The sequence below is a fragment of the Somniosus microcephalus genome, chromosome 5 (assembly GCF_052327205.1).
Source record: "Somniosus microcephalus isolate GS21.2 chromosome 5, FLI_Smic_1.0, whole genome shotgun sequence".
Taxonomy (NCBI): Eukaryota; Metazoa; Chordata; class Chondrichthyes; order Squaliformes; family Somniosidae; genus Somniosus; species Somniosus microcephalus.
Genome location: NC_140991.1, coordinates 124,771,186 through 124,799,034, shown reverse-complemented (window position 1 = coordinate 124,799,034; position 27,849 = coordinate 124,771,186). Strand labels below are relative to the sequence as shown.

The 27,849-nt window shown below is 44.7% G+C and overlaps 1 protein-coding gene across 1 annotated transcript in view; it reads left to right on the top strand.

Annotated features, from left to right (window-relative positions):
- Positions 1 to 787: 787 nt before the first annotated feature.
- LOC147117295 (band 4.1-like protein 4B) overlaps positions 788 to 27,849 on the top strand; it is a 165,474-nt gene continuing 138,412 nt past the window's right edge. The window contains exon 1 of the mRNA XM_085989358.1: positions 788 to 1,427. Within this exon, the coding sequence (XP_085845484.1) occupies positions 788 to 1,427 (640 nt within the window). The remainder of the gene's footprint in view (positions 1,428 to 27,849) is intronic.

Here is a 27,849-nt window from a genome sequence, read left to right as displayed (position 1 = left end):
ATGCAGTACCTGCGAGTGCCGCACTGGCGGCACAGCGGGCAGCATACGGGCCCTTTAAGATCGCAGTAGAAACGGCACTTGGGGCCCCTACTATAAACTGGGGAAAAATCCAATCAGTAAAGCAAAGAAAGGGAGAATCTGGTAGTGATTATGGAGAACGATTGTTTGATGCCTATTGTGAATTGTCAGGGCAAGCAAACCCACAACGAACAGACCAGCCCTTCATCCAGATGTTTAAGGATGGACTCTCATCGGCACACTAAGCCATCCTAAAAATGGGGGTAATAGCCACCCCTACGTATGATCTCGCAGTTCAATGGGCATGTCAGATAGATGCAAAGGAATCTGAACACACCGAAAAGGGAGGTGTAAAAAATTAAACAGGAAAGGGTAGCAGCATTATTAGGGGGCCAACCGTGTGAAATGTTAGTTGACACAGGAGCATCAGTATCCTTGACTGATTTGCCCCTTCCGACAACCAAGGAGTATATAAAAAATTAAGGCTTATAAAAGTGAAGTACAAGTTTTAGAGATAACAGGAAAACTCCTCCCCGCCCAATTTTATGTGTGTCCAAATAACGAAGGTACCATATTAGGAATAGACTTGCTAAAAGAATTTAATATATTGGTGGACTCCACGCAAAATAAAATTGTTTGGTCCAAAGGAGATGGGTCCAAGGTCAGTATAGATAAACCATGCACCAATTTGGCTAGGGTAGGGAGTGCAGCATCTTTGAGCAGGGATTGGGAACTAGAACGAAAACCATACGGGACCATATGCAAAATTATGAAAGAGGTTTGGGCTAAGACAAAACAGGACACCGGACGGGTAAAAACGGAGCCAATCACGGTTCCAGGTCCGGAACACAAGCCCCATAAGCAATACCCTATTAAACCAGAAGCACGGGAAGCAGTACAAGAAATAGTGCGTGATCTTGAAGAAAGGGGCATAATTAGGATTACCGAAAGCACGACCAACTCGCCCGTATGGCCAGTCACCAAACCGGATAAATCATTCCGACTGACTATTGATTATACTGAATTAAACAAGGTAACGCCCAAATTGCACCCAATAGTGACCAGCCCATCCACAATCTTAAATGCCTTGAACTCAGAGCACAAGATTTTTACAGTTTTGGACATAGCTAATGGATTCTGGTCTTTACCTTTAGACCAGGAATCCCAGAATAAGTTTGCCTTTACAGTCGGGGAAAGACAGTATACATGGACTAGGCTACCTCAGGGGTTCCATAACAGCCTGGTGGTATTCCACCGGGTAATGAGTTCACTGTTAGAAACAGTGAACCTCAACCCGTATCACAGCACTGTGTTGCAATACGTGGATGACCTGTTAATCGCCTCGGAAGATGAGCATGGACATGCAGCTGCTTTAACTGAAGTCCTTATTAGTGGAGATACTTGCGCATGTATATATAGATATAAAGGGGATGGGGCGGTGGAAGCACTGGACTCAACTGAAGGTCTACAAGGACTAAAATGCATATTTGTATATTTAACAGGTGATACCTGCAATCAATCTCAATAACCCTTTGGAAAATTGTTAATACGTCTTTAAAATGTATTTGACTATAGTATTGTTTTGTGGAATATGTGTGGCGTTGACCGGAGTGACATGCCACCCGGCACGGGAAAAGCGAGATTTACATGTTAATATGTTTTTGTATATGAGTTATGTGTATGTAAGGGACAAGGGAGAAAGTGCATGTTGGGTATGTAGCCATATCCCAATCCACTCCAACGGGGGAATCCCTCTTAGACCAATACCATTGAACGTAATTCAAATGGCAGAATGGTTAGTTAGTAGAAACAATACGAGCAGTAGTACTAATGGTAACGACACCCAGAGCAGAAAACGGGAGGAGGAAAGAGTACAGTTCAGGAGTGCAGGATATCCCTTAAACATGTTTGAAGGATGATACAAACCCGTGTCAAAAAGCCACCGTACCTTATCCTCACAAACACAACTGGGGTAGGAAGACCCGTTGGGGCGATATGTTGGATAAGGAATGTAAGCAGAGGGGAATCTGGAAGCAGGAAACAGTAGTTGTAAACATAATTGGACAACACTCGAACAAGGTTCACCCTTAGAAGTTTGGTGGTTTAATACAACTGGTTTAACAAACCTCACTAGTGGGAGGAAATGGAACGGAATCACAGGGAGTAACGGCGAGTCCGGCTTTTCCACAGTCGCAACGAATATGAACCTAACTGCCTATAATGGGACCTATTTTATTTGTGGGCATAAGGCATACCCATGGCTTCCACGAAATTGGACTGGGTCCTGCTATTTGGGATATGTGGTGCCATACATCCATCACTTGCCCTCCCTAGCAGATTGGCACTCGCCGGCATTCCAGTAGCATCTGGAGATGCGATAAAACCCCTGCTATCAACGACCGACGAACTACAAGCAACAGGAGAAGACGACGAGGACGATGAGTCTCACATATAAAGAGTCACATGATGATCAACGAAGGACGAGCTCAGGACAATTGAGCCCAACCCTCAATACAGGGTGACTATGCGGTGGGTGGCAAGAAACGGCATTGGAAGTTGGTACAGGTAGACTATCCTTTATCCGAAAACCTCGGGACCAGCCGTGTTTCGGTTTTCGGAAAATTTCGGATTTCGGAAGGTGGGGCGGGGGGGTCGGCGGGGGTCGGGGTCGGTGGGGGGGTCGGCGGGGGTCCGCGGGGGGTCGTGCGCACAACTTACGCTGACCCTCTGCTCAGCGTAAGTTGTGCGCCACTCTGGTCATGTCGTGCGCACGACTTACGCTGACCGAAAAAACCTTCGGTTTTTAGAGGGTTTCGGTTTTCGGAAGTTCGGATAAAGGATAGTCTACCTGTATCCTGGGGCAAAATCTAAATTTGTACCGGGACCAACAGGAGGGATTGAAGGGTTGGGATTTGAGCCAGTTGAATGTTGCAGTCAAACGACACAGCATGACAACCTAGTTTCGGTTGAAACTAGTTGAAACCACAAATGGAACAGATGATCAGAAACTAAACTACAAAAGTGATTAAGCATGTGGAGATATGAGAAGCTGCAATAACAAGGTTAACATTTGCAGAACAATCAGGTTACGAAGTAACAACTGTCACGCGGATGTATGTAAGGTATATTTGATTAACCTTTGAGCCATGTCCAATCATGAGTCACTGACTCGTGATCGGCCGAAGCCACGATGAAGCAAGAATGGACCCTGCGATCCAGATAACTGGACAAACTTAGATAAAAGACAGAACTGAAAGAAGGGGCTTAGCTAACGATGTAAAGTTATAATTAGGTTGTTTTTGAAGGAATATAATTGGGCCGCATTGGCCAAGGAATAAGTAATGGCCCAGTAATTCCGGGCCCAACGCGTGAGTACGGACGGTATACTCACGCGTGGGCCCGATGGAAGTGCCGGTTTTCAGCATGCACAGCGCATGTGCGGAAAACCGGCATTTCCTGTCCTCTGAACCAAGGGGTTCAGAGGACGAACGCGTGTGCGCAGGAGTCTGCGCGTGCGCGCTGAAATTCCTTTTTTTCCACAGGTTTGCGCGTGTGTAAGGGCCTCTCCTTTTTACGAATGTAAAAAGGAGACGTAAGGACTTCATTCTTTAAGGTAAGTGGTCTATTACTTAAAATTATAACATTTTTTCCACAGCTTTATTGTTTTTAAGGACTTTACAGTAAAGTAAGTGTAGTTTTAGACCCGATTTTTTAAAAAATTATTTTTTTCAAAAATTTGACTAATTGTTTAAAATAGTTTTTTAAAGTTATTTATAGTTTATTTAATTATTGGGATGTTTTTTAAAGTTTTATTTAAAGTTAAACTAGTCTTTTGGGCGCCTGTACTTTTCATGAGTTTGACAGTTCTTACTATCAAACTCATGAATGAAGTTTCCCCTCCCATGATTGGCTGCACAGTGCTCACCTGATCCCAGCCGGCACATCGAACTAACTACGCCACTGGATCAGGTAAGCACAGCGCGCCGACATCTGAACCGGGCCAGTGACAGGAATTCCAAGCAGGCCCAGGCTTCAGATGTCAGCGTGCCGGGTGAGTGCACATAATTTCTGGGCCAATGTAATAACGGCTATCGGTATGCTCCAGTCTTGTACTGTATGTAAGCTTGTGAATTTTGTTGATCGGGGAGAAGGTGCTCGCACAGACCGCGGGGTCTGAGACGCTTCTCCCAGAGCTCTGTTTTCAATAAACTGCACCTTTTACTTTACCACAGATTAGATGTGAATTTATTTTCACCCAACAGCTAGAGTTAAGAAAATTGATAAAGCCTGCAAGGAGTGGGACAAGGATGTGTTGTATCATTCAATCGTTATAATATATACTATGAATTCATTATAAGAAATAGGCTGAATGATTTAGCAGTTGGGTTCCTGCTCAATGGAAAATTCATAATCTTCCAAATTGGTTGGACAAGAGGAGTGAATAACGATGAGCCCTTTGAGCTAGAAAAGAAAACGGAAGTGATGAGCTGAATATGATGAGAAAAATGATGTACTGTGAGCATATTAATCATGAGTCACAGGGAAAGTTTGTGGGGCTGTTGCTGTCCGGAAAGGTTTTTAATGGATCAGGAGGCCGGCAACGAGGAACGTGGCGAGATGACGTGTTGGAATGGGTATGTGTAATATCAGGGCTGATACAGTCAGTAACCAAAAAGCTTGAGTTCACTGTTTAACAATCTGTGGAGTAGAGAAGGCACATGAGAGAGAACAAGCAATTAAAAAAAAAACTGGATATGAAGTTTACCAGGCAACCAGTTAAATACCATGATGCAGTGACAAAATGGCCCAGAATTTGCGGTTGGGATGACGGCGAACTGGCAGCGTCGCCGTCATTCCGCCATTGAAATTGACCACAACTTCGGGATTTGGTGCAGGCACATGTGGAAATCCTGACATTGTGGTCAGTCATTGACAGCTCCAAAACAGGCTGCACTGTGCCCGCCCCCCCCACCGAGCTGGCAATCTGTGTAATCAGCCAAATCATTGAAACTCCACAGTGAGCACGCTGTTAAATTCCCCACTACAAGTTAGACCTGACATGTAACTCGGGTTTTGACAGCGTTATTACTGCTAAACCAATGTTAAGGGCCTGGAAAAGTAATTTTAATTTTGTGCAGTGTGAAATTTGTCCATTTTAATAAAAATTAAATTTTTTAAGAAACTTTAAAAAAAATTAAGTTTGTCCATCTTTATTTCAGGTTTGCCTTTTCCCCATGTGAGAGCCCAATCTTTCTTTTGCTCTCTTAATTTTAAGAGTTTTCGTTTGCACTAGAGAGGGTACAGAGATTTACGAGGATGTTGCCAGGATTGGAGAACTTTAGCTAGGAGGAAAGAATGGATAGGTTGGGGTTGTTTTCTTTGGAGTAGAGGAGGCTGAGGGGAGACTTAATTGAAGTGTATAAAATTATGGGTGGCCTAGATAGAGTGGATAGGAAGGACCTGTTTCCCTTAGAGAGGTCAATAACCAGGGGGCATAGATTTCAAGTAATTGGTAGAGGATTAGAGGGGAGTTGAGGAGAACTTTTCTACCCAGAGGCTGGTGGGGGTCTGGAACTCACTGCCTGAAAGGATGGTAGAGGCAGAAACCCTTATCGCATTTAAAAAGTACTTGGATATGCACTTGAAAAAGAAAGAAAGACTTGCATTTATATAGCACCTTTCCTGTCCTTGGGACGTCCCAAAGCGCTTTACAGCCAATGAAGCACTTTTGAAGTGTAGTCATTGTTGTAATGTCGGAATTGCAGCAGCCAATTTACGCACAGCAAGCTCTCTCAAACAGCAATGTGATAATGACCAGATAATCTGTTTTAGTGATGTTGATTGAGGGATAAATATTGGCCAGGACACCTGCTCTTCTTTGAAATAGTGCCATGGGATCTTTTACGTCCACCTGAGAGAGCAAACAGAGCCTTTGTTAACGTCTAATGCTAATGTAACACCCTTATTTAAAAAGGGTAGTAGGCAGAAGGCTGGAAACTATAGACCTGTTAGCCTAACATCTGTGGTTGGTAAAATGTTAGAGTCCATTATTAAGGAGACAGTAACGGGACATTTGGATAAACATAATTTAATAGGGCAAACTCAGCATGGTTTCATGAAGGGGAAGTCATGTTTAACAAATTTGCTTGAGTTTTTTGAGGAAGTAACATACAGGGTGGATAAAGGGGAACCAGTGGACGTAGTGTATTTAGACTTCCAAAAGGCATTTGACAAGGTGCCACACAAAAGATTATTGCTCAAGATAAAAAATCACGGGATTGGGGGTAATATTCTGGCGTGGGTGGAGGATTGGCTCTCTAACAGAAAGCAGAGAGTTGGGATAAATGGTTCGTTCTCAGATTGGCAACCAGTAACTAGTGGTGTTCCGCAGGGGTCAGTGCTGGGTCCCCAACTCTTTACAATCTATATTAACGATTTGGAGGAGGGGACCGAGTGTAACATATCAAAGTTTGCAGATGATACAAAGATGGGAGGGAAAGTAGTGAGTGAGGAGGACATAAAAAACCTGCAAAGGGACATAGACAGGCTAAGTAAGTGGGCAGAGATTTGGCAGATGGAATACAATACTGGAAAGTGTGAGGTTATGCACTTTGGCAGGAAAAATCATAGAGCAAGTTATTATCTTAATGGCAAGAAACTGGAAAGTACTGTAGTACAAAGGGATCTGGGGGTCCTGGTGCACGAAACTCAAAAAGTTAGTATGCAGGTGCAGCAAGTGATTAAGAAGGCCAATGGAATGTTGGCTTTTATTGCTAGGGGGTTGGAATATAAAAACAGGGAGGTATTGCTGCAGTTGTACAAGGTATTGGTGAGGCCGCACCTGGAATACTGCATACAGTTTTGGTGTCCATACTTAAGAAAAGACATACTTGCTCTCGAGTCAGTACAAAGAAGGTTCACTCGGTTAATCCCGGGGATGAGGGGGTGGTCATATGAGGAGAGGTTGAGTAGATTGGGACTCTACTCATTGGAGTTCAGAAGAATGAGAGGCGATCTTATTGAAACATATAAGATTGTGAAGGGGCTTGATCGGGTGGATGCGGTGAGGATGTTCCCAATGATGGGTGAAACTAGAACTAGGGGGCATAATCTTAAAATAAGGGGCTGCTCATTCAAAACTGAGATGAGGAGAAACTTCTTCACTCAGAGGGTGGTAGGTTTGTGGAATTTGCTGCCCCAGAAAGCTGTGGAAGCTACATCATTAAATAAATTTAAAACAGAAATAGATAGTTTCCTAGAAGTAAAGGGAATAAAGGGTTACGGGGAGCGGGCAGGAAATTGGACATGAGTCTGGGTTCGGAATGGTCATGGCCCTGTGGGTAGTGGAGCGGGCCCAGGGGCCGTGTAGCCTTGTTCTGCTCCTACTGTGTTCTAATTCTGTTAGATTTCAGGAGATGGTTTTATTCCTGTTCCTGGCTGGGGTGGAGATCGCCTTTACAGAAGGTAAGTACTGTAGAAAATATAGGGACAGAGTGATCTCCTGGAAGAATTTCGATCGCCTAGATGGGTCGGAGAGGAATTTCCCAGATTTTTTTCTCCCAAATTGGCCATTGGGTCTTTATCTGGTTTTTCGCCTCTCCCGGGAGATCACATGGGTTCGGGTGGATGCAGAGTGATAGAAGATTTGAGGTTAGGATCAGATCAGCCATGATCTTATTGAATGGTGGAGCAGGCTCGAGGGGCCGATTGGCCTACTCCTGCTCCTATTTCTTATGTTCTTATGTTCTTATGTCTCATCCGAAAGACGGCATCTCCGACAGTGTAGCACTCCCTCAGTACTGCACTGGAGTGACAGCCTAGATTTTTGTGCTCCAGCCTCTGGAGTGGGGCTTGAACCCACAATGTTCTGACTCAGAGGCAAGAGTGCTATCACAGAGCCACAGCTGTCACTTTGAAGTGCTGTAACCTACAGGGCTACAGACGAAGAGCCGGAAAGTGGGATTAGGCTGGATAGCTCTTTTTCAGCCGACACAGATATGATGGGCTGAATGGCCTCCTTCTGTGCCATAAATTTCTGTGATTCTATGATTCTCACTTCCTTGTTCGATGTCTGTGTGATAATTCTGTCTTTTGATTGTCTGCTTATTGCTATTGACATCACAGCAGTTCAATCAAAGGGATCCTCACTACAGTCCATTGAATTGAATTGAAGGTTGGAAAACTCGAAGTGCTTGACACAGGGATTGAGAGATCCTTTTGCAAAGTGTAGTTCATGGCCTGCAGCAAACGCCTTCACTTTGCTGCTTGATAGTGTATTGCAGAGATTAGCTGGTGTTGGGCACTAGTGAATTGGTAAGTGCACTGAATAATCCCTAATACAAGATAAAAGATAACCACCAACTAATTAAGTACTGAAGCAGAGAGAATAAAATATAATGTGGCAGGGGTGAAGAAGGGAGGAGATCTCACAGTATTGGGAAACTACAGGAAGTGAGCCCAGGTCCTTTGTAAGCAGAAGTTGCAACTAGCTGGATTTATAGTGTCTTTACTGTTTTAAAAATGTCCCAAATGTTTCACAAACAAAAAACATAAGCTCAACAGATGCTGAGGTAGAAGGGATAGATGGAAGGTTAAGAATTGAGGGCAACTGAGTAGTTTGAATCTGGAGGCGGCAATGCATGGATAAGATTTTCAGCAGTAAAGGGACTGAGGAAGGGGTGGAAGCAAGAAATGTTATCTAGGTGGAAGTAAGCTATAGGGTGATGGATAGGATGTGAGGCTTCAAGCTTATGTTCAGGGCCGAATAGGACATCAAGATTGTGAATGGTCTGGCTCAGTCTGATTCAGTGACCAGGGAGGGGGATAAAGTCTGGCTGGAGGCTGCGGAGTTTGTAGTAGGGGCTAAACACGATTGCTTTGGCTTCCTAATGTTGGGCTGGAGGAACTTGAGATTCATCCATGATTGGATGTCTGATAAATGATCTAACAGCATGGAGTCAGTTGAAGGTTTGAAAGAAGTGATGGAGAGATGAAGCTAAGTATTCTTACCATACATGTGGAAGGTGATTCCAGATAACTTTGTGGAGGAACAGTATAAAGAGATAAAGAAGACGTGGAGATCCTTGGGGATTCTGGAGGAGACGATGCAAGAAGAGAAGAGAAGTCATTGCTGGATGTGTGCTGGCTGTGTTTGGTTAGATAGGAATGTGCCATGCAAGGGCTGGACAAAGAAGGTGAGATATTTGAGGAGGGTGGCTTGCTCAACTTATGAAACACTGTGCATAGGCCAGATATTCAGAGTGGAGCAGAACAGAGTACAGGCATTGAAGGACAACAGTCATCCTTCCTGCTTTTCACAGCCACGTGCTGATCATGGTGACTAAAGCTCATTGTTCCTTGGTGTCAGTGCACATCATTTGAACTTTTTGTCTTGATGCCTGCTATCTAAATGTTTCAGAAGTTCAGCTTTCCTCACTTGTCATTCTACAAAATTGAAGAGGAAATAGAAAAAGATCGCAAGGAGCAGGAAAGGTAGAGATGAGGGGGGAGGTGGGGGAAAGCAGAAACCAGAGCAATACACTTGGAAGTTGTATTTACTCTGCATTGCTTAGAGCAGGGCTTAGTAGGTGCCACCCCAAGATCCCTCCTCACGGGAGATGATTGGTAAATCCTTTACTTGTGTTACTGGACAGCTGAGTGCCATCATTGTGCTGGTGTCAACAAACCTCCAACAGAGATGAGCAAAGATGCTTTTTATATTGATGTACGGTGTGGTGCTTCAATAGACCAGCTTCCTTAAATGACCATTCTTCCTCTGTTTCTATACCATTGTGCTGCTAATTCCTATTGGACGCATTGGAGAGCCAATAGATAGGAGGTTTTAGGATTCATGAACTGCGTGCTGCATGACTGACTGGAGGGAAAATTTTGTCACCTGGATGATAGTGTGCTATCAGTGGCTTGAAGAAATGCAATGTAAATTACCGTTAAAATGAATTCTTCTCTAAAATGACATGGGTGCTGCTTTAAAATCTCTTTCAATTCATTGAGCCTGGTTAGTTATGAAGTGAGCATCTTTGTACCTTGTGAAAGAAGCTGCGATACATGGGATACACATAACCTAGCCCCCCTAAGTTCAGGAATCGACCTCATTGCCCCCCTCTGGACTCACTTTAATAATTCTACATCTTTCCTGTAATACGGAGAATAAAACAGCACACAGTACTCTTAGCCCAATACATCACATCCTTAGACTTCACACCTTTAGTTATACGGGTATAAGGTACTGGACCAGCAACCTTAGAGGGTTGCCAAGTTATGAAATTGAATTCAATAAATCTGTCACCAGAACAAATTATGAAGTCTGTCAGATTTAAAACGGAGATGAGGAGGAATTTCTTCTCTGAGAGTTGTGAATCTTTGGAATTCTCTACCCGAGAGAGCTGTGGAGCCGGAGTCATTGAATATATTCAAAGCGGAGATAGACAGATATTTGAGCTACAGGGGAGTCCAGGGTTATGGGGAGCGGGCGGGAAAGTGGAGTTGAGGCCAAGATCAGATCAGCCATGATCTTATTGAATGGCGGGGCAGGCTCGAGGGGCCAAATGGCCTACTCCTGCTCCTATTTCTTAGGTTGTAAAAACCCGTCAAGTTCACTTGTGTCCTTAAGGGAGGGGACCTGCCACCCCTACCTAGTCTAGCCTACATCTGGCTTCGGGCCCAAATTACATGGTTGATTCTTAATGGTTAAATAGAAAAGGGCCAGAAATACTTCCTGCTAAACATCCGAATGTTTTATTTGCTGTTTTCACTGCTTGTGAACATTGAACTGACAATTTTAACAACCAATCCACCAAACCTCTTAAATATGTTTACTGCTCCGTTATCTCAAACATGCTGCCATTTAATATGTAATCCATGTTCTCGCCTCTTCTGCCTAATCCCCTGAACTTTGGACTTTCTGTATTGAACTCCACCTGCCTATTGGCCTAGCCTGTCTAGAATCCTCAGGATTGTACCCCATTGGTTAGTATCATTGGCCACTATCCACTTTGGTGTTCTCTGCAAACACAATTTGGACAACTTTCTGTCCTGTCATTTATAAAATGTTATAAGCTGTGCCCCAACACTGACCCCTGTGGAACCCCATGAGCAGCTGGTTTCCACTCTTGACACCTCTCCACACACCATCACCATTTGTTGTCTACCCTCAGCCACACATCAGTCCAGCCTAATACTTTGCCATGTAGCCCATTGGCACACACTTTGTGAATTGGTCTGTGTTGTAGCACAGTATGAAATCCTTTCCTGTAATTCAGGTAGATAACATGCACTCCCTCAGCTTTAACCATCAGAACTGATTTCCTCCAAGCAATGCAATAAATTGGTCAGGTACAATCTGCCCCTTCTGAATCTATGCTGGCTCTCTTTAATCAGCCCCATCCTTCCAGATGATCCCTTGTCAAAGTTTGCAGCGCTTCCCCACAATTGAGGTATGGATCACATGTTTGTAATTTGAGAGTTCATCCCTTGCATCTATTTTAGGGATGGGAGTCAAATTTGCTACTTTGCACTAAATTGGGTCATTACCCAGTTTCAATAAGCTTTGGAAGATATCTGTGATTTTTAAATCCCCAAGCCATCTAGAACAGAACCCTTGGATGGAAATTGTCAGAGCCTGGAGCCTTGTTTACCTTCAGCTTTCCAAATCTTTTTACTGTGCCTTTGCTTACGATACAAAGGGTTTCCAGTCTTCTCTTTCCTTTATACTCTTTTAACACTCTAATTTCTCTCCCCTTCTCCTTTCAATGGTTGGGAAAAAAAATCACAAAATAATGATTTAGTCATTCTGGTATTTCCCTGTCTACTGAGCCCACTGATTAAACAATTGAACATCCCTCTGTACCCTTTTCTTGCTCTTAATGTACTTTAAAATGCTTTGTCATTGTCCTTTTATATTTTGAGCTATATCTATCTTGATACAAAAAGGGAATACATCAGTTTCTTTGCTTTCTTGTGCTTGATATTATGGATCTCCCTAACCTGTTCCTTCTCTGTACATTTCAGAATTTCTTACTCCCTAATATCTTCCATAATTTTGCATTTCAGCCATGTTGGTTTCACTCTCCTGTTTGGTCCTCAACATGTTTTCTATGATCTGCCTCTGCAATGTAATAAACATATCTCATTAAAACACTGTCATGCTCCTTCGCTTTTATTAGTTTATCCCATTTCATTCCTTTCATACAGCATTTCATCTTCTTGAAGTCTGCTCTCCTGAAATCTATTCACCTAATAGATATTTTATCTGTTCAATCCTCAGTTCAGATATAAAAATGAACAACGTTATGATCACCAGACTCCAAATGTTCCTTTTCAACTTGACAATCACTTTCTCATTAGTTGGGAGTGAGTCCAATATTGCCTTCCCACTTGTGAGTTCTCTCACCTGCTGTTTTAAGAAAAGATTATTGAACTTCAATAATCTTCATGCATTCAGAGTGTCCCTACTCTGCTCTAAGTCCAAGTCTATATCAGGAAGATCAAAATCCTCATGATTACAATGGAGGCCTCATCACTAATCTTTTTTAGAGCTCTCTCTGCAGTACACCCACTTCCATTTTCTTTTATGATGTTCTGTAACATACTCTTCACTAAATGTTTCCCCCTTTCTGTCTTCTAGATACACCCAGAGACACTGCCACTTCCTCCCAACAACCTATAAACCTTCCTTGATATAGTGCCATCCCATGCCCCACCCTGTCCTGTAGATTTGTTCTTCATTTAATCCCTTCTTTTGCCAGAGTTCAATTGCTCCTACAATATATATTCACTCCCTATTAACCATTGCTCCTAACTCATCAGTTTGTTTATGTTTCTGATTTTATGTAAATATTTTGTCTCCATTGTTATATTCACATGACTCCTGTCTAATAATTGGTCCACACCATCAATCCCTGATGTATCTGATAGGGATATGGAAAAGATCCTGGGAGACTAATCCTACTTTATTATGACCTTTAGCTTAAAGTATCTGAATTCATTAAATTTAATGGGAACGTTGATTATTCTGAACACCAGTTGATCTCCCGTGCAGTTAGTGATGGACAAAAGTTTCTAAAAATCATCCTTTAACGGTATATAGATGTGTCTCACATCTCCACCACCTCCGCCCCCCCCAATTATCTCTGTGTATGTTTAAAACAGAACTTAAGAATTACATCAAATGTATAAAAAAGGGCGAAAACCATATGTGGCTCAAACTTGAGAGGGAGATTATCTCAAACACCCAAGATGTTTACATTTGCGCACTTTATATCCCTCCAATCGATTCCCCGTACTTTAAAGAGGACACCTTCTCCAACATGGAGGGGGAAATTATCCAATACCAGGCCCAGGGGAACGTGTTGACCTGTGGGGACCTCAATTCAAGAACGGGCGAAGAACCAGACTTCACCAATAATCAGGGAAACAATTACGTTTTCGGGAATAACCACTTTGACATCCCTTCCCTTCCATACAGGCATAACTGCGACAAGCAGTCAAATACCAACGGAAAACAGCTACTACAGCTCTGTCGAAACCTGGGTCTGTACATTGTCAATGGTAGGTTCATAGGAGACCTCCTAGGAAGATCGACCTATTGCTCACCTCTTGGCTGCAGCACAGTAGACTATATGATTACAGACTTGGACCCATCCTCTTTCAGAGCATTCACAGTCAAACCACAAACAACACTGTCAGATCACAGTCAAATTACTATGTTCCTCAAAAAGACAGAAACAAACAACATAGAAACACAACCCAGTAAACTGTACAACACCAAAAAATCGTACAGATGGGCCAAAAACGACACGGAAAAATACCAGAAAACAATTAGCAATGCATCAACTCAAGCTCTCTTAGACACCTTTCTGGATAACATATACACTCACAATAAAGAAGGCGTAAACCGGGCAGTTAGTAAACTAAACAATATTTTTGATAATTTGGCAACAAATGCAAACTTGAAAGCTCGCAAGAACAAACCCAAAACAAAAAACTATGAAAAATGGTTTGACCGAGATTGCCATAACATGAGGAAAAAACTTAGAAAAATATCAAACCAAAAACACAGACATCCAGAAAACGAGGAACTACGCCTTACTTATTGTCAGACACTAACACAATACAGAAACACACTCAGAACCAAAAAAGAGCAATATATTAAGAATACACTCAGCTCCATGGAGGAATCCATTGATTCCAATTGTTTCTGGGAAAACTTGAAAACACTACACAAAAAACAACACGACGATTTGGCCATTCAAAATGGGGACACATGGGTAAACCACTTTGAAAAATTATACCAGAAAAACACACTAAGACCAGAGCAACACCAAATATGCAAAAAACTGGAAAAGCTAGAAATGGCCATAAAAGATAACCAAAACCCGCTGGACGCCATAATAACAGAAAAAGAACTTCTTGAAAAACTCAAGGACCTGCGACCAGGAAAAGCCTGCGGGACAGACGGCATACTAAATGAGATGATTAAATACACAGACAACAAAATGAAACTGGCTATCCTAAAACTCTTCAACTTGGTTCTGAGTGTCGGTTATTTCCCTGATATCTGGAACAAAGGACTCATAACGCCCATATACAAAAGTGGGGACAAAATCGACCCAAACAACTATCGAGGCATCTGTGTAAACAGTAACCTGGGGAAGGTATTCTGTAGCATCATAAACAAAAGACTTATAAACTTCCTTGAGGAGCACAATGTCTTGAGTAAAAGCCAAATTGGATTCCTGCCAAACTATAGAACATCCGATCATATCTTCACCCTACAGACCCTAATTGACAAACACGTTCACCATAACAAAAGCAAAATCTACGCATGCTTTGTAGATTTCCAGAAGGCTTTCAACTCCATCTGGCATGACGGTTTATTCCTGAAACTTATCGAAAGCGGGGTAGGAGGGAAAACATATGATGTAATTAAATCAATGTATACAAACAACAAATGTGCAGTTAAAATTGGAGACAAACAAACAAAATACTTCCCACAGGGGCGGGGGGTGACGAAGGGCTCGCCAATCTCACCGACACTCTTTAATATTTACATAAATGGATTGGCAAAACTACTTGAACAATCTACAGCACCCGGCCTCACCCTATATGAATCCAAGGTTAAATTCCTCCTCTATGCAGACGACCTGGTTCTGCTGTCACCAACTAAAGAGGGGCTACAGCAAAACCTGGACCTGCTGGAGTCGTACTGCCAGACTTGGGCCCTGACAATAAATCCCCAAAAAACCAAAGTCCTTGTGTTCCAGCAAAGATCCAAACATCAGGGACCCAAAATAAATTTCACAGTAGGAACAACCAAAATTGAACAAACCACTAACTACACATACTTGGGCTTAAAAATCAGTTCTACGGGAAACTTCAAACTGGCTGTGAATGAACTGAAAGAGAAAGCAAGAAGGGCTTTCTATGCCATCAAAAAATCAATCCAAATAGAAATCCCAATTATCATTTGGCTCAAAATTTTCAAATCAGTAATTGAACCAATTGCACTCTATGGCAGTGAGGTATGGGGACCGCTAACTCAACAAGAATTTGCAAAATGGGACAAACACCCAATTGAGATCCTACATGCAGAATTCTGTAAAAGTATCCTCCGGACTCAAAGGAAAACAGTAAACAATGCATGCAGGGCGGAACTAGGCCAATATCCATTAATAATCACTATCCAAAAAAGAGCCACCAAATTTTGGAATCACCTACAAATGAGCAATCCCCAATGCTATCACTACGACGCCCTGAAATGCCAAGAGCTGACCATAAAGAAGAATACCCTCAGTCAACTAGTCCTGGGACTCAGTGAAGTAACTACTAACAATACTAACAATAACCAGCCCCAGGACAGTGACAGGGTAACACAAAGATTTCGACCCAACACAATCGTCGCTAAGCAAAAGGAAAAATATCTGACATATTGGGCAGAAACAACAAAAACCCAAAGCAAACTCAATTGCTACTTGGTCCTAAACAGACAATACAACATAGCTGATTACCTGACCATGGTAAAGGATAACAAACTGAGAAGAACCTTGACAAGGTACAGACTTAGCGAACATAGCCTAGCGATCGAAAAAGGCAGACACAGGCAGACCAGGCTGCCAAGAGAAGACAGGTTATGCTCTCACTGCAGTCAGGGAGTAGTGGAGACAGAGATGCACTTCCTCACAGCCTGCGGAAAATATCAGGGCATCAGGGAGAATTTCTACCAAAAATTCTCTCAAATATGCCCTGATTTCAGAAATCTGAATGACAACCAAAAACTCCCATTCCTACTGGGAGAGGAGAGAAGCTGTGTAACACTGGCGGCACACTATGTTACAGCTTGCCATGAACAGAGGGACAACCAGTAAACTAAGAAAAGAATATATATAAACAATGCGAATGTATATTTATACACTCAGGGATATACCGGTTTATACACTGTATGAATAGAACTGCGTTTATGTGCTAAACCATAAATGTATTTTGATGCTTTGGCAACATAAGATGTAACTTATGCCAATAAAGCGATTTGAATTGTGAATTGTGAAATTGTATGTTTCCTTTTCTTTTTCTCACATTTTTACTTATTCACTTTAGTACATTGCTGAGATGCTACATCCCCTCAGCCTCTTACTGTATCCAGGATACCATATGCCTGCTGTAATATACTGCTGTAATGTCTTAATGGAAGTGGAGTATTAAACAACAAGAGGGGTATCTCGTGGCAAACTATATTCCAACAATAGCTTTTAGAGATTTAGAAACTGGCAATGTGGATCTGCACAGATCAGATAGCTGTAATGATTAGTTTTATAAGTATAAAGCTATAAGTATGGTTTTATACTTATTTAAAACCTTTACAAAGGAAAAAGAGTGAAACCAATACCAACTCATGGCTTGATCATTGTTTAAGTCACACCATAGAGGTCAATCAGCTTGATCGGTGACACTTGTTCAAGATGCCCAATTTTTATGTATACCAGCAGATCTGCCACGGTGTTGCTCATAGTGTCAGAGAATGTGCTGTTTTATAATAATAGGGGTATTATGCATTGTAACGCATAATACTGTATCAGGGCCACTGAGATTTCATGTCTCCACAGGAGTGAAAACAATTGCTCCTTCCCAGACCATGATCACAGCCATGTCCTCTTCCACCCCAACCACCATGCAGCGGTCTGTCACGATAAAGAGGCAGATTTTCTGCTGAGAATTTGCCCGCTTTTAGCTTTTTCTGCCACATTGAAGTGTGTGACCTCATCTCACCAGGTTTCACTTCACTTTGAGATTGGTGCTGTTCAGGCTTTCTGCCAATTTTCCTGACATCTTTCTCAAGGGAGTAGGAGCCTGGACCTCTGGTTGTACATTGGGAACTTGCAGGCAGCTTCCTGACCTCCTCAGACTCCTCCTTCAGCTGCTGGCTAAATAAATCAAATCTTACCTTTTTTGAAGCTGAGAAAAGACAGCAAGATAGTATGCAAGATCTACTAGGTTGAGGTAGGCGCATGGCATCTAGCAGTACTGAGGGGAGGGGAGGGTTGCGGGGGGTGGAGTGGTGGTAATCGAGTTTAGCACACTAGGGGACTGTTCTAGGCTTTATTAGTACTGGGGGATGCTGGTCTTGGGATTTGGCAATGCTGGAATAAGGGTCTTGGAGTCTGGCAACACTGGGGCGCGGTTGCTGGGGTTTGACAAACCTGAGAGGTGGGATGTGGGGTTTGGCTCACTGATGGATTCCTGGGTTCTGTCAGGGAGGGGGAAGGGAAAGGGCCCGGCTACCCTGGTTTGTAAGTTTCAAATAGATCTCTGCAAATACTAAATTTATTGTTTTGTGATTATTTCCTAGAAAATTAATGTTTTTGATAAATATCACAGCTGCATTAATTCCACTCTGTTTCTACCTTACAGGAATGGTAAATAAACACACGACTGCTTTAATAAAATTGAATGTTGCTAATTGAAAAAATGTCAGTAATTTTTGTATCTTTTGGAAGGTGGATGTGAAGGCTGAGTCTTGCAGCCAACATCCTCTAAACAGTCAGTTCCTATCAAAAATTTGGGAAAAAAATATCACATCCAGGTTCAGCCTTTTGAAAGAGGCTGCTGCAGCCTTCAAGTGACAACTTTAATTAAGATATTAAAAGACACAAAAGACAACTCAGTGGTTAAACTTAATCATGTTATTTTAAAATATGTTTGTTTTTGAATTTATTTTTAAAACCTTACTTTGGACATTAGAATTTTCAGTTAGATAATAGAAATTACACTTTTTTAATTCACTTTTCATTGGCATGTTTTTCTGATTGGTCATGCAGGATTGGTCATTTTTATAAATCCTTATTAGTTTCTTATTGGTTTTGTTGCTGCTTATGTTGCTTTAGATTTGTGTGCTCCCTTCCTCATAATTTCTGATTGGCTCGCAGTGAAACAACAGCAAATCAAAAACTTGTGAAAGCAAAATGTTGCAAATGATTTTCCCATTATACATCTTGACATAGGGCTTTTAGATTTAAATATTGACAGGCAAAGCATTATTCAAAAATTGTGACACGGTGTAAGGATAATGTGTACAACATGCATATAACTTTTAATATTTACTGGTTGATCTCCTGTGGTGTTACACTTGTTCTTGAGTCTTGTGTGCATTATTCAGATCAAGCAAGGTTAGAGATTGGGGATAAATGGACCTGTGGGTGAAGTAGAAAAATAGGGGTGGGGAGGGTGCTAAGGCAGAAAACTTCCTCCGCTGCAGGGGTGGGGCAGGGGTTCGGGAGGAAGAAACTGGCAAACTCTCATGAACGGGTGGTAAACTATCCTTCAATTCTGCGGAGGCCACAATAAACATCTCTGTTGGAGTGGGATTGTTTGAACTATGTTCTCTTAACTTTTGAAGGTCCGGATTTCCTTCTCTGGAGAGGACGGTTCTGAGTTCCCCTTCCCATCTACATGCTCAGATTCCCTTCAGTGTTGGGGATGTTGCCCATTTTCAGAACCGAGTGTTATTCCTATGGAAGTTGGGGGCTGTGAGCTCACATCCCCACCTGGAAACTCTGATTTCCTTCATGGTGGTGGTTGGTGTATGAGCTCCCATTCCTAAATGTATATTCCTATCTATCCCTCCTTCATCCTCAACTTCAATGCAGCCTTTGACACCGTTGACCACACCATGTCCCTCCAATGCCTTTCCAGGTCGGTGTGATTGCCCTTGCTTGGTTCCACTCTTATGCATCTGATTGTAGCCAGACCATCTTCAGCAGTGGCTTCTCTTCCCAGCTCCTCACTGTTACCTCTGGAGTCATAGGAACAGGAGTAGGCCATTGAGCCCCTCGAGCCTGTTCTGCCATTCAATGAAATTATGGCTGATCTGCGACCTAACTCCATATCCCTTAATACCTTTGGTTAACAAAAAGCTGTCAATCTCCGATTTAAAATTGACAATTGATCTAGCATCAATTGCTGTTTGCGGAAGAGAGTTCCAAACTTCTATCACCCTTTGTGTGTAGAAGTGTTTCCTAATTTCACTCCTGAATGGTCTGGCTCTAATTTTTAGACTATGCCCCCTAGTCCTAGACTCCCCAACCAGCAGAAATAGTTTCTCTCTATCTACCCTATCTGTTCCTCTTAATATCTTGAAAACTTCGAACAGATCACCCCATAACCTTCAAAGTCTCCAAAGAAAGTGTCTTTGGCCTCCTCTTTCTCATCTACATACGGCCCCTTGACAACATCTCCGCAGACATGGCGTTGGCTCATACATCTATCTGTACCTTTCCATCAACCCTCAACCTGTCTACTGCCTCTGTGTTGTCAGACTGTTTGTCCAAGATCCAGTCTTGGATGAACCACAATTTACTACATTGCAAAGGCTAAAACTATCACCTTCGGGCACTCGCACAAATTCCATACCCTTGCCACTCATTCCATCTGTCATGTAACGTTAGTTTGGAAAAGCAAAGCCTGGTAATGTAAACTGGTAATTTAACTCTCCATGCCTTTTGAAACCTTGACTCCACCCCCCCTCCCCAAATCCTCCCCAGCTGTCTAACCCTGCTTCACTTGAAGACTACACTTGGCCTTGACTCCCCATGTACAATATTATGGGAGAAATTATAATGGAAATCCTTTCGTCACCATTGCATGTTATGTTGTCATTTCATTCCTCCGGCCACTAGGTGGCAGTGTTGTAGTTTCCCCCAGAACTCCATGCCCTCCAATCAAGGCACAACCTCATGGCACTGGAACGTAGCATAGGAAAACATTTTCAGCAACTGACATTTAAAAAAAATTTCCCTCAACTATTTTAACAAAATGTTTCCTTGCTTGACAGTTAGAAAATCTTCTAGCCTAGCCCTCGAGTATAGTTCTTTATTTCAGTGGCTCTATTCCTTAGGCCCTGCACCCCAGTTCAGCCCTGCTTAAAAAAATATTATTTACCTGGGCCACTTCTGGCTCCAGAATTTTTTTTTGAAAAATGAATAATCCCAGTTTGTTTTGCTCCCCATTGCTGACTGCAAAATGTTGTCTGCTTGGCCCCACTACTCCAGCCCGACTCCTGGCTGCAGCTATCTTCACAGACCCCATTCCCTGCTATTGCATGATGAACTTAAAAATACTCTTGTTTGGCCTTGGTATTGGTTGCAATATAAATTAATTTAAAAATATTCCTGGCCCCACTTCTGGCTGAACCTGCAAATTAAATATTTTAAAAAAAAATTTCATTAGCTGCTGCTTTTATTTAATAAAATTACATAACTTTGGCCATTGCTTTAATTTATTTGAAATTTTTGACCAGTGCTATTCAATTAAATAATCACTACTTCTATTTAATCGTTAGCCATCCACTCTCCCTTCGCTTCCGCCCCCACACCCCTGACCCTTGCAGTCCTATTCCTCCCTGATACAGATTTTTGCAAGATATGGGAGTGAAGGGTTATGGGGAGCGAGCGGGGAAGTGGCTTTGAGCCCTAGATCAGCCATGATGTTATTGAATGGCGGAGCAGGCTCGATGGGCCAGGTGGCCTATTCCTGCTCCTATTTCTTATGTTCTTATGTTATTTTCTTTTCTCTTGAATCAGATGCTAATGCACTGGAACAGATCCCTAATGGCTAGGATTGTAGCCTCTTTATACTGTAGGCACAAGAATGGGATTATCCACCTACAGGACAGAGGCAGCAATTGTGGCCATTAGGACTGGAGAAGAGACCGGGCTCTGTTCCTGTGCGTTAGCCACTGGATCAGGTCAGAGTGAGCAGTGGTGACGGGGGGAGAATAAGAATTGATTTCATTTGCAGGGGAGCTTGGTTAGTAATGAAGAGGGGAGAGATGAGGAACTGGATGGCGATAAAGGAGTGCGAGAAATGGATGATAATGAAGGGGAGAAGGGAAAAACAGAGGCTATGACTGGAACTTGGGTTAGGCGCAGAAGAAGAGTGCCATTATCGTGCGTGTGTGTGTGTGTTTTTTTTTTGAGGGACATGGAAGAGTACCAGCTTAACTGGGCTGAAAGGAGTGAAGATTGCCAAATTGAATTGATAGGATGGGAGAAGATTGCCATGGGGAACTATGATGGTTGGAGAAGGCTGTCTCAGAAGGTGGGGCGCTGTATGGGATACTGTGTCTCTCAAGGCTGGGTCCAGAGGGGGATTGTGGGATACTGATTTTTGAGGTAACTTTTGAGTAAATAATAGTCTGGTTAATCTGAAAATCCAAATGTCAATTTATTCTTTACCCTTTATTTAAAATTAAAAATGTGTTACTGGTAAAGTATAAAAGTGCTTTAAAATTAATTCAAATATATAGTTTATAAATGTGAACATATAAAACTTTTTGGGGAGCATGCCCATGGACACCCCTGTAAATGCATCACCTTTATTGCCCCTTCACCATTTGGATTTCCCTTTCAGGCTTACATAGTTATCTTTTCCCCTTTAATACAAGTGTGTATACCATCAACTTTAGTTTTCAGGACTGTCAGCTTTTTTGGAGCTTTTGGTCATGTTTTGTAGCTTGGCAGGTGTGTGAAATACATGATGTGTGAACTCACTCAATGTTTACACATCAATTAGACTTTATTGCCTTAAGGATTCACATATCTATACCTTAGCAGCAGGATAATGCAATGGCCTAGAAATTCAGTTGCGTGCGCCAGCCGTTAGCGCCTTAGGAGGAGTAGATCTCGAGCGCTAGGCACTTAGCGGCAGGGCGATCTGCGCCTACGCCCGACTTCAGTAGACATTTAGCGCCGGCGCAAAGTGTTTGCGCGCGCTCAGCTGCGCGCGCAGATTATGACGTCATTTCCTCGTGCAACGCCCTTTGTGCGCCCCAATCCGGAACTTCAGTCGCGCCCGCCCAATGTGGGCGTGGCGCTCCTAAGAACTGTGAACTGGAACGCAGCAGAGGCCATGCGGACCTCGGGGAGCGCTAATTAAAGGGCACTTACCCTGAACTATAAAGGCCAGCCATTTTGCAGCAATCACTCTTGTGCAACGGATTTCTGCACAGAGACCAAGGAAGAGAGGTTACTGCTTTGGCCCAACATAGGAGAGCTATTTTTGGCTTCAGGCCAGAGCTTGGCAATTCGCCTTCATTGTGAGGTCATTGTTTGCCAGTATATTATGGGGGCTGCATGGGGTGCCAACCCTCAGTTTCAGCATTATGTGCGAAGGGCTCGCAGACGCTGTGTGAGAGGGGCAGCCCTGGCTAGACGCAGAGGGGGCAACAGGCGTCCGCTACCTAGGCCTTACCCACTCAGGAAATACCGACAGCAGGTGTCCTATCTCAGCATGCCTGCCGCGCAGTGTGTTAGGAGGCTGCGCTTCAGAAGGGAGGTGGTTGCAGAGATCTGCCATCTGCTTCACGGAGATCTGCGTCCACAGCTGAGGTGCAGGACGTCTCTGTCGGTGGAAGTGAAGGTCACGGTGGCTCTGAACTTCTATGCAAGCGGCTCCTTCCAAGCCGCTGTTGGGGACATTGCTAACATATCCCAGTTCGCCGTGCATTGCTGCATCCGCCAGGTGACCAATGCCCTTTTCAGAAGGAGACACCAATTCATCTCCTTCCCCATGACCCTGGAGAAGCAGCAGCAGCGTGCAGTGGGATTTGCGAGAACAGCAGGCTTCCCCATGGTGCAGGGCGCCATTGACTGCACGCATGTGGCTTTGCGGGCACCTATCCACAATGCCGAGGATTACCGCAACCGGAAGGGCTACCATTCCCTCAATGTACAGCTGGTGTGTGACCACAGGCAGCGCATCCTAGCTGTCAATGCCCGCTTTCCAGGCAGCAGCCACGATGCATTTATCCTGCGACAGACTACTGTGGCTGACATGTTCCAGGCACAGCCTCCCCCAAGAGGATGGCTTATCGGGGACAAAGGCTACGAAGCCATCAAGCCACTAGGAACATCATAGAACAAACGATTGGTGTCCTCAAGCAACGGTTCCGCTGCCTGGATCGTTCCGGAGGATCTCTGCAGTATTCGCCGGAGAGAGTCTCCCAGGTCGTGGTCGTCTGCTGCATGCTGCACAACCTGGCTATCCACAGGACTCAGGCACTGCCACCTCACGCTGGAGCACCACCTCAGGAGGAGGAGCAGGAGGAGGAGGAGGAGGAGGAGGAGTACCAGCCCAGGAGGGAGGCACAAGGTCCAAGGGCCGCCCGTCGGCGGCTTATTGAACGTCACTTCTAGGCCCCCTGTCAGGGAATGGCTTGTGGCAATGAAGGGACCTGAATGCAGCCGCTCCGCGCGCCCTCAGCCGGTTAAGGCAACAACCACTTCAAACATCAAACATGGACAAGCTGAATAAATAAAATGCTTTATTGAACAAACTCAGGGCCCTTCCCACATGAAACCCAAAAACAGACAACACACCCAAAAAACTGTCAGACACATGACTCACTCCCACAACCTGGGGAGGAAGAAAAAAACATTTACACAACAATGGCCTTCATCCTCAGCCTTACAAAAACCAGCATCCCCATAAACAAAACAACCATCCTCATATAAAAACACATTTGCCCACACCCTCTACTTTGTGGCCCGCGAGGGCGATTCCTTGACAAGCCTTTTGCGGCCCCTGGCCGCCCTGCTGCTCCTCAAAGTGTGCCCAGTGGCTGCTGCAAGGCTGGGGGAAGGCTCCTGAGGGGCACATGGCATGACGGGAGATGCCCTTGGGGGTCTGCCTAGACGAGCTCTCGCCCTCGAGGGGCCGGCTGGTGACTGCTGCAGCTGTGGCTGGGCAGCAGCAGGCTCTCCAGCAGCTCGTCGCAGCTCCACTGGGGGAGTGACAGTGGCGGCTGCAGGAATGGGGGCAAGCTGGCTGATGGCAGGTGCTCGCTGCTCGCCTGAGACACTGGCATTCGCCCGGGCCATCACTGCAGCATGCGCAGCAATCTGCTGAAGGACAGACCGCTGTGCTGCTGCAGCGCGGCGGGTGCCCTGGCGATGCCTGGCTGACACAGCGAGTGTGGCAGCAGTGAGTGCCCGTACTGCCCTGGTCTGTGCCCGCATCAGACCAGCCAGTGACTGCACGGCACCACTGATCACCTGTCGACTCGCGGACTGCTCTGCCCCGAAATCGGACCGACTCGCGGACTGCTCTGCCCCAAATTCTGCCCGACTCGCGGACTGCTCTGCCCCGAATTCTGCCCGACTCGCGGACTGCTCTGCCCCGAATTCTGCCCGACTCGCGGCCTGTGCTGCTTCGAATTGTTCGAAACTCCTGGCCTGTGAGGCGCCGAAATCGGCCACACTATGAGCCAGGGACTCGATGGCCTCAGGCAACCGTGCCACAACCCCCATGAACTCGGTGTGCCGGCGATCCGAGTCCACGGACATTTGATCGAGGAGGCGCACCTCCTTGGCGAGGACTGTCTCCGGACTGGAGGCCGAACTCTCCCTCTGGGGAGAAGGCCGCCGAGCTGGCCGACCCTTCCCGCGTTGCTGCACGCCACTGGGCACAGGAGCTACACTCCCCTGCGACACTTCCCCCTGGCTGTTCTCCAGGGAAGACGTGTCCCCTCCATTGGCATCCCCTGGCGCGGCTGAGGGTTCCCCTGATGGGCCGCCTTGCTCTTCCTCTTCCTCCTCCTCCTCTTCCGAGAGGCTGTCACTGGCAGCTTCAGTGACCTCCTCCTCACCATCTGAAAGCAGGAAGGCACAAGAGTAGCTTTAGAGTGAGGAGAGGGCGTCAGCGAGGGAGGCATGAGTGGTGGCATTCAGCGCATTGGTCGGACAGTGGCAAAGGATGTAGATCTGAAGCGCAAGTGGGACGAGAGAGGTCGAAAAGGTGATGTCCTTACCATTGGTGCCCAGAACAGGGTCGGCATCTCCAGATGCAACGGGGCCAATCACCCGGGCACCCATGAGGCTACCCACGCGCTCTTCAAGGTCACTGAGCTGCTGGATCTGGGGACCGCCTCCCCCGGTCACAGTCCGGCTCTTCTGATTGTGTACCAGCTTGGCCTGCAAGAGAAAGGACGGCCTCTAAGTACAGTGTGGTGCCCAGATCTTGTGTGCACTGCCTCCCATGGTCGAATAGCTTGGCCAGTGTGTAAAGTGCAGAATGTGCAATTGATGTTCATGCCAGTCCCATAGCTGCTGGATGAGGGCTGGCCATTAGGGCTTTTAGGTCCCTTTGCCCATAATGTGAGGTGCACATGCAAGGATGAGGAGGACACTGGAAAGGGCACTCACCCTGACAATCCTTGTGAGGTCATTGACTTTTTTCCGGCATTGGACACCAGTCCTGGGGACCTCGCTGTTGGATGTGACCCTGTGGGCGATCTCCCTCCAGGCTTTCCTGTAGACGCTGGTGGTAGGCTTCTTGCCACTGTCCGGGAACAAGAGTTTGCGTCTCCTCTCCAAAGCCCTAACCAGCACCCTCAAATCATGGCCAGTGAAGCGCTGCGCTCGTTCACGGGCCTTCTGCATCTTTCCCGGCGCTATTTCTGTTCAGCAGCAGGGTTTAGGCCTAGCTGGAGGGCTGCAGTGTCCAGGGCGTGGCAGCAGACGAACTCGACCCTTCCCCCTTTAAGAGCTGGCCGGCGCCAGGGTGCCTGCTGTCAATCAAGAAATGACCGCACCTGCGCTGCGCCCGGCCTCGGCGGTTTAGCTCAGCACTGCCGGCTTTGCGCCTAAAGATAGTTGTGGAACGCCAGTTTTAGCGCTCGAGCAAACTCTTAGTGCGAAGCTACTGAATATCGGCGAAGTGGCCTCGACTTTGCGCCGGGCGCAAACTTTACCGGCCGCCCGACTTTTCCGCCCCAAAAGTGGCTATACTGAATTTCTAGGCCAATGTGTTTTATATTATTATGTTATATAATCTTGTCCTTGTAAAACGGTGTATCATCTGACTTGCCATGAGCAGCACCACAGAAGATTTGCTTGTACCAATGAAACATTTTGAATGGAATGCATTTTATCAGTCATACTTCAGGTGTCAATTTTCCAGTATGTAAATTTTCAATCGCACTTGTATCTGGCTGAAATTTAAAATTCATAAAATAGCAACAAATCACAATGTACAAATCAATTGTGGTAATTTTGCACAGGTTCAAATGATATACAGATAGAAAATACAAATCAAAAAGAAAGTGGGTAGATAACTTTGGGATGGAAAGTTGATGAGGTCGGAAAGCAACCAACCTAGCATGAATGGTCATCAAAATAAGAAAAGGTGAACGAACCAATGTAATTGCTTGCAATATTTTAATAAAATCTTTCAACTTGCATCTTGGTTTCTTCACAAAGTTGAGGACTTGCAACTGAAATAAGGTTTGTAATATAATGGACATTAAAAATCACAACATTGTAAAAAAAAATTATAAACATTGTAATGGGAAAAATGCAAGTATTTTGTCAAGTTTTGATTTAGTGGCTGTTCCTTTAAGTCTAGTGACAGTACATAAATCTCTATCTTCTATTGAGATTATATATAAACCAGTCTTTCTGTCTTTCTGTCTGTTTGTCTTTCTGCCTGTCTCTCTGTCCGGCTATACAATCAAAAGTTATAGAGCGTACCTACACACATGTTATATCAAAAGAAAGCTTATCATTAGGGGAGTCTAATAGGCATATTTACTTTTTGGTCAGACAAAAATTGTTCAAACAGTATACAAAAAAGGTTAAAAAAAACGGCAACATTCCGCTCATTAGCGTTGAGTGATGTGATGGTTGACCAATCGTACAGGGGATTAACCTGATGGTTGACCAATCGGTGCATCACGGGGGGCATTTCATTGCGTGTGTGGGCGGGCCTAATCCTTCTGAGCTGAGGTGAGTGGCCGCCATCTTGATTACTAACTATTCATTTATTTTTCCCACTTTCTGCGTGTTTATTTTCAAATCTAGATTTCCAGCAAAAAAAAAGTTGCTTTTAAAACACAATTAAATTGTTTTAAAAAAAAGTTAATTAATTTGTAAATATTTTCTCTAACCTCATTAATTTTCCTACCTTTCACCCTTTTTTTCCCCTCTTGACTCGCTACCTCCGCCGGGCGGCGCAACCTTCCAGGGTTACCCCGCCTGCAGGCCTCGAAGCCTCGGCCTCTCCTCCCCAGCCACGCCCAAGCTAGGCACCTCCCGTCCCGCTCAACAAGCGGCCCGCGATCGCCGCCATCTTTGTAAAGGCTGGCGGGGCGGGACTGAGCCGAGCGTAGCCACCGCCGCCATCTTTGTAAAGGCTGGCGTGGCGGTACGGAGCTCCGCGGAACAATCGCCGGCGCTGGGCTCGGGTGCTTTGTGGCCAGCGGCCGAACGGCGGCTGCGGAGCTCAGGTTGCCCGGGGCGCTGGGCTCGGCTGGGCCATGTCACTGCG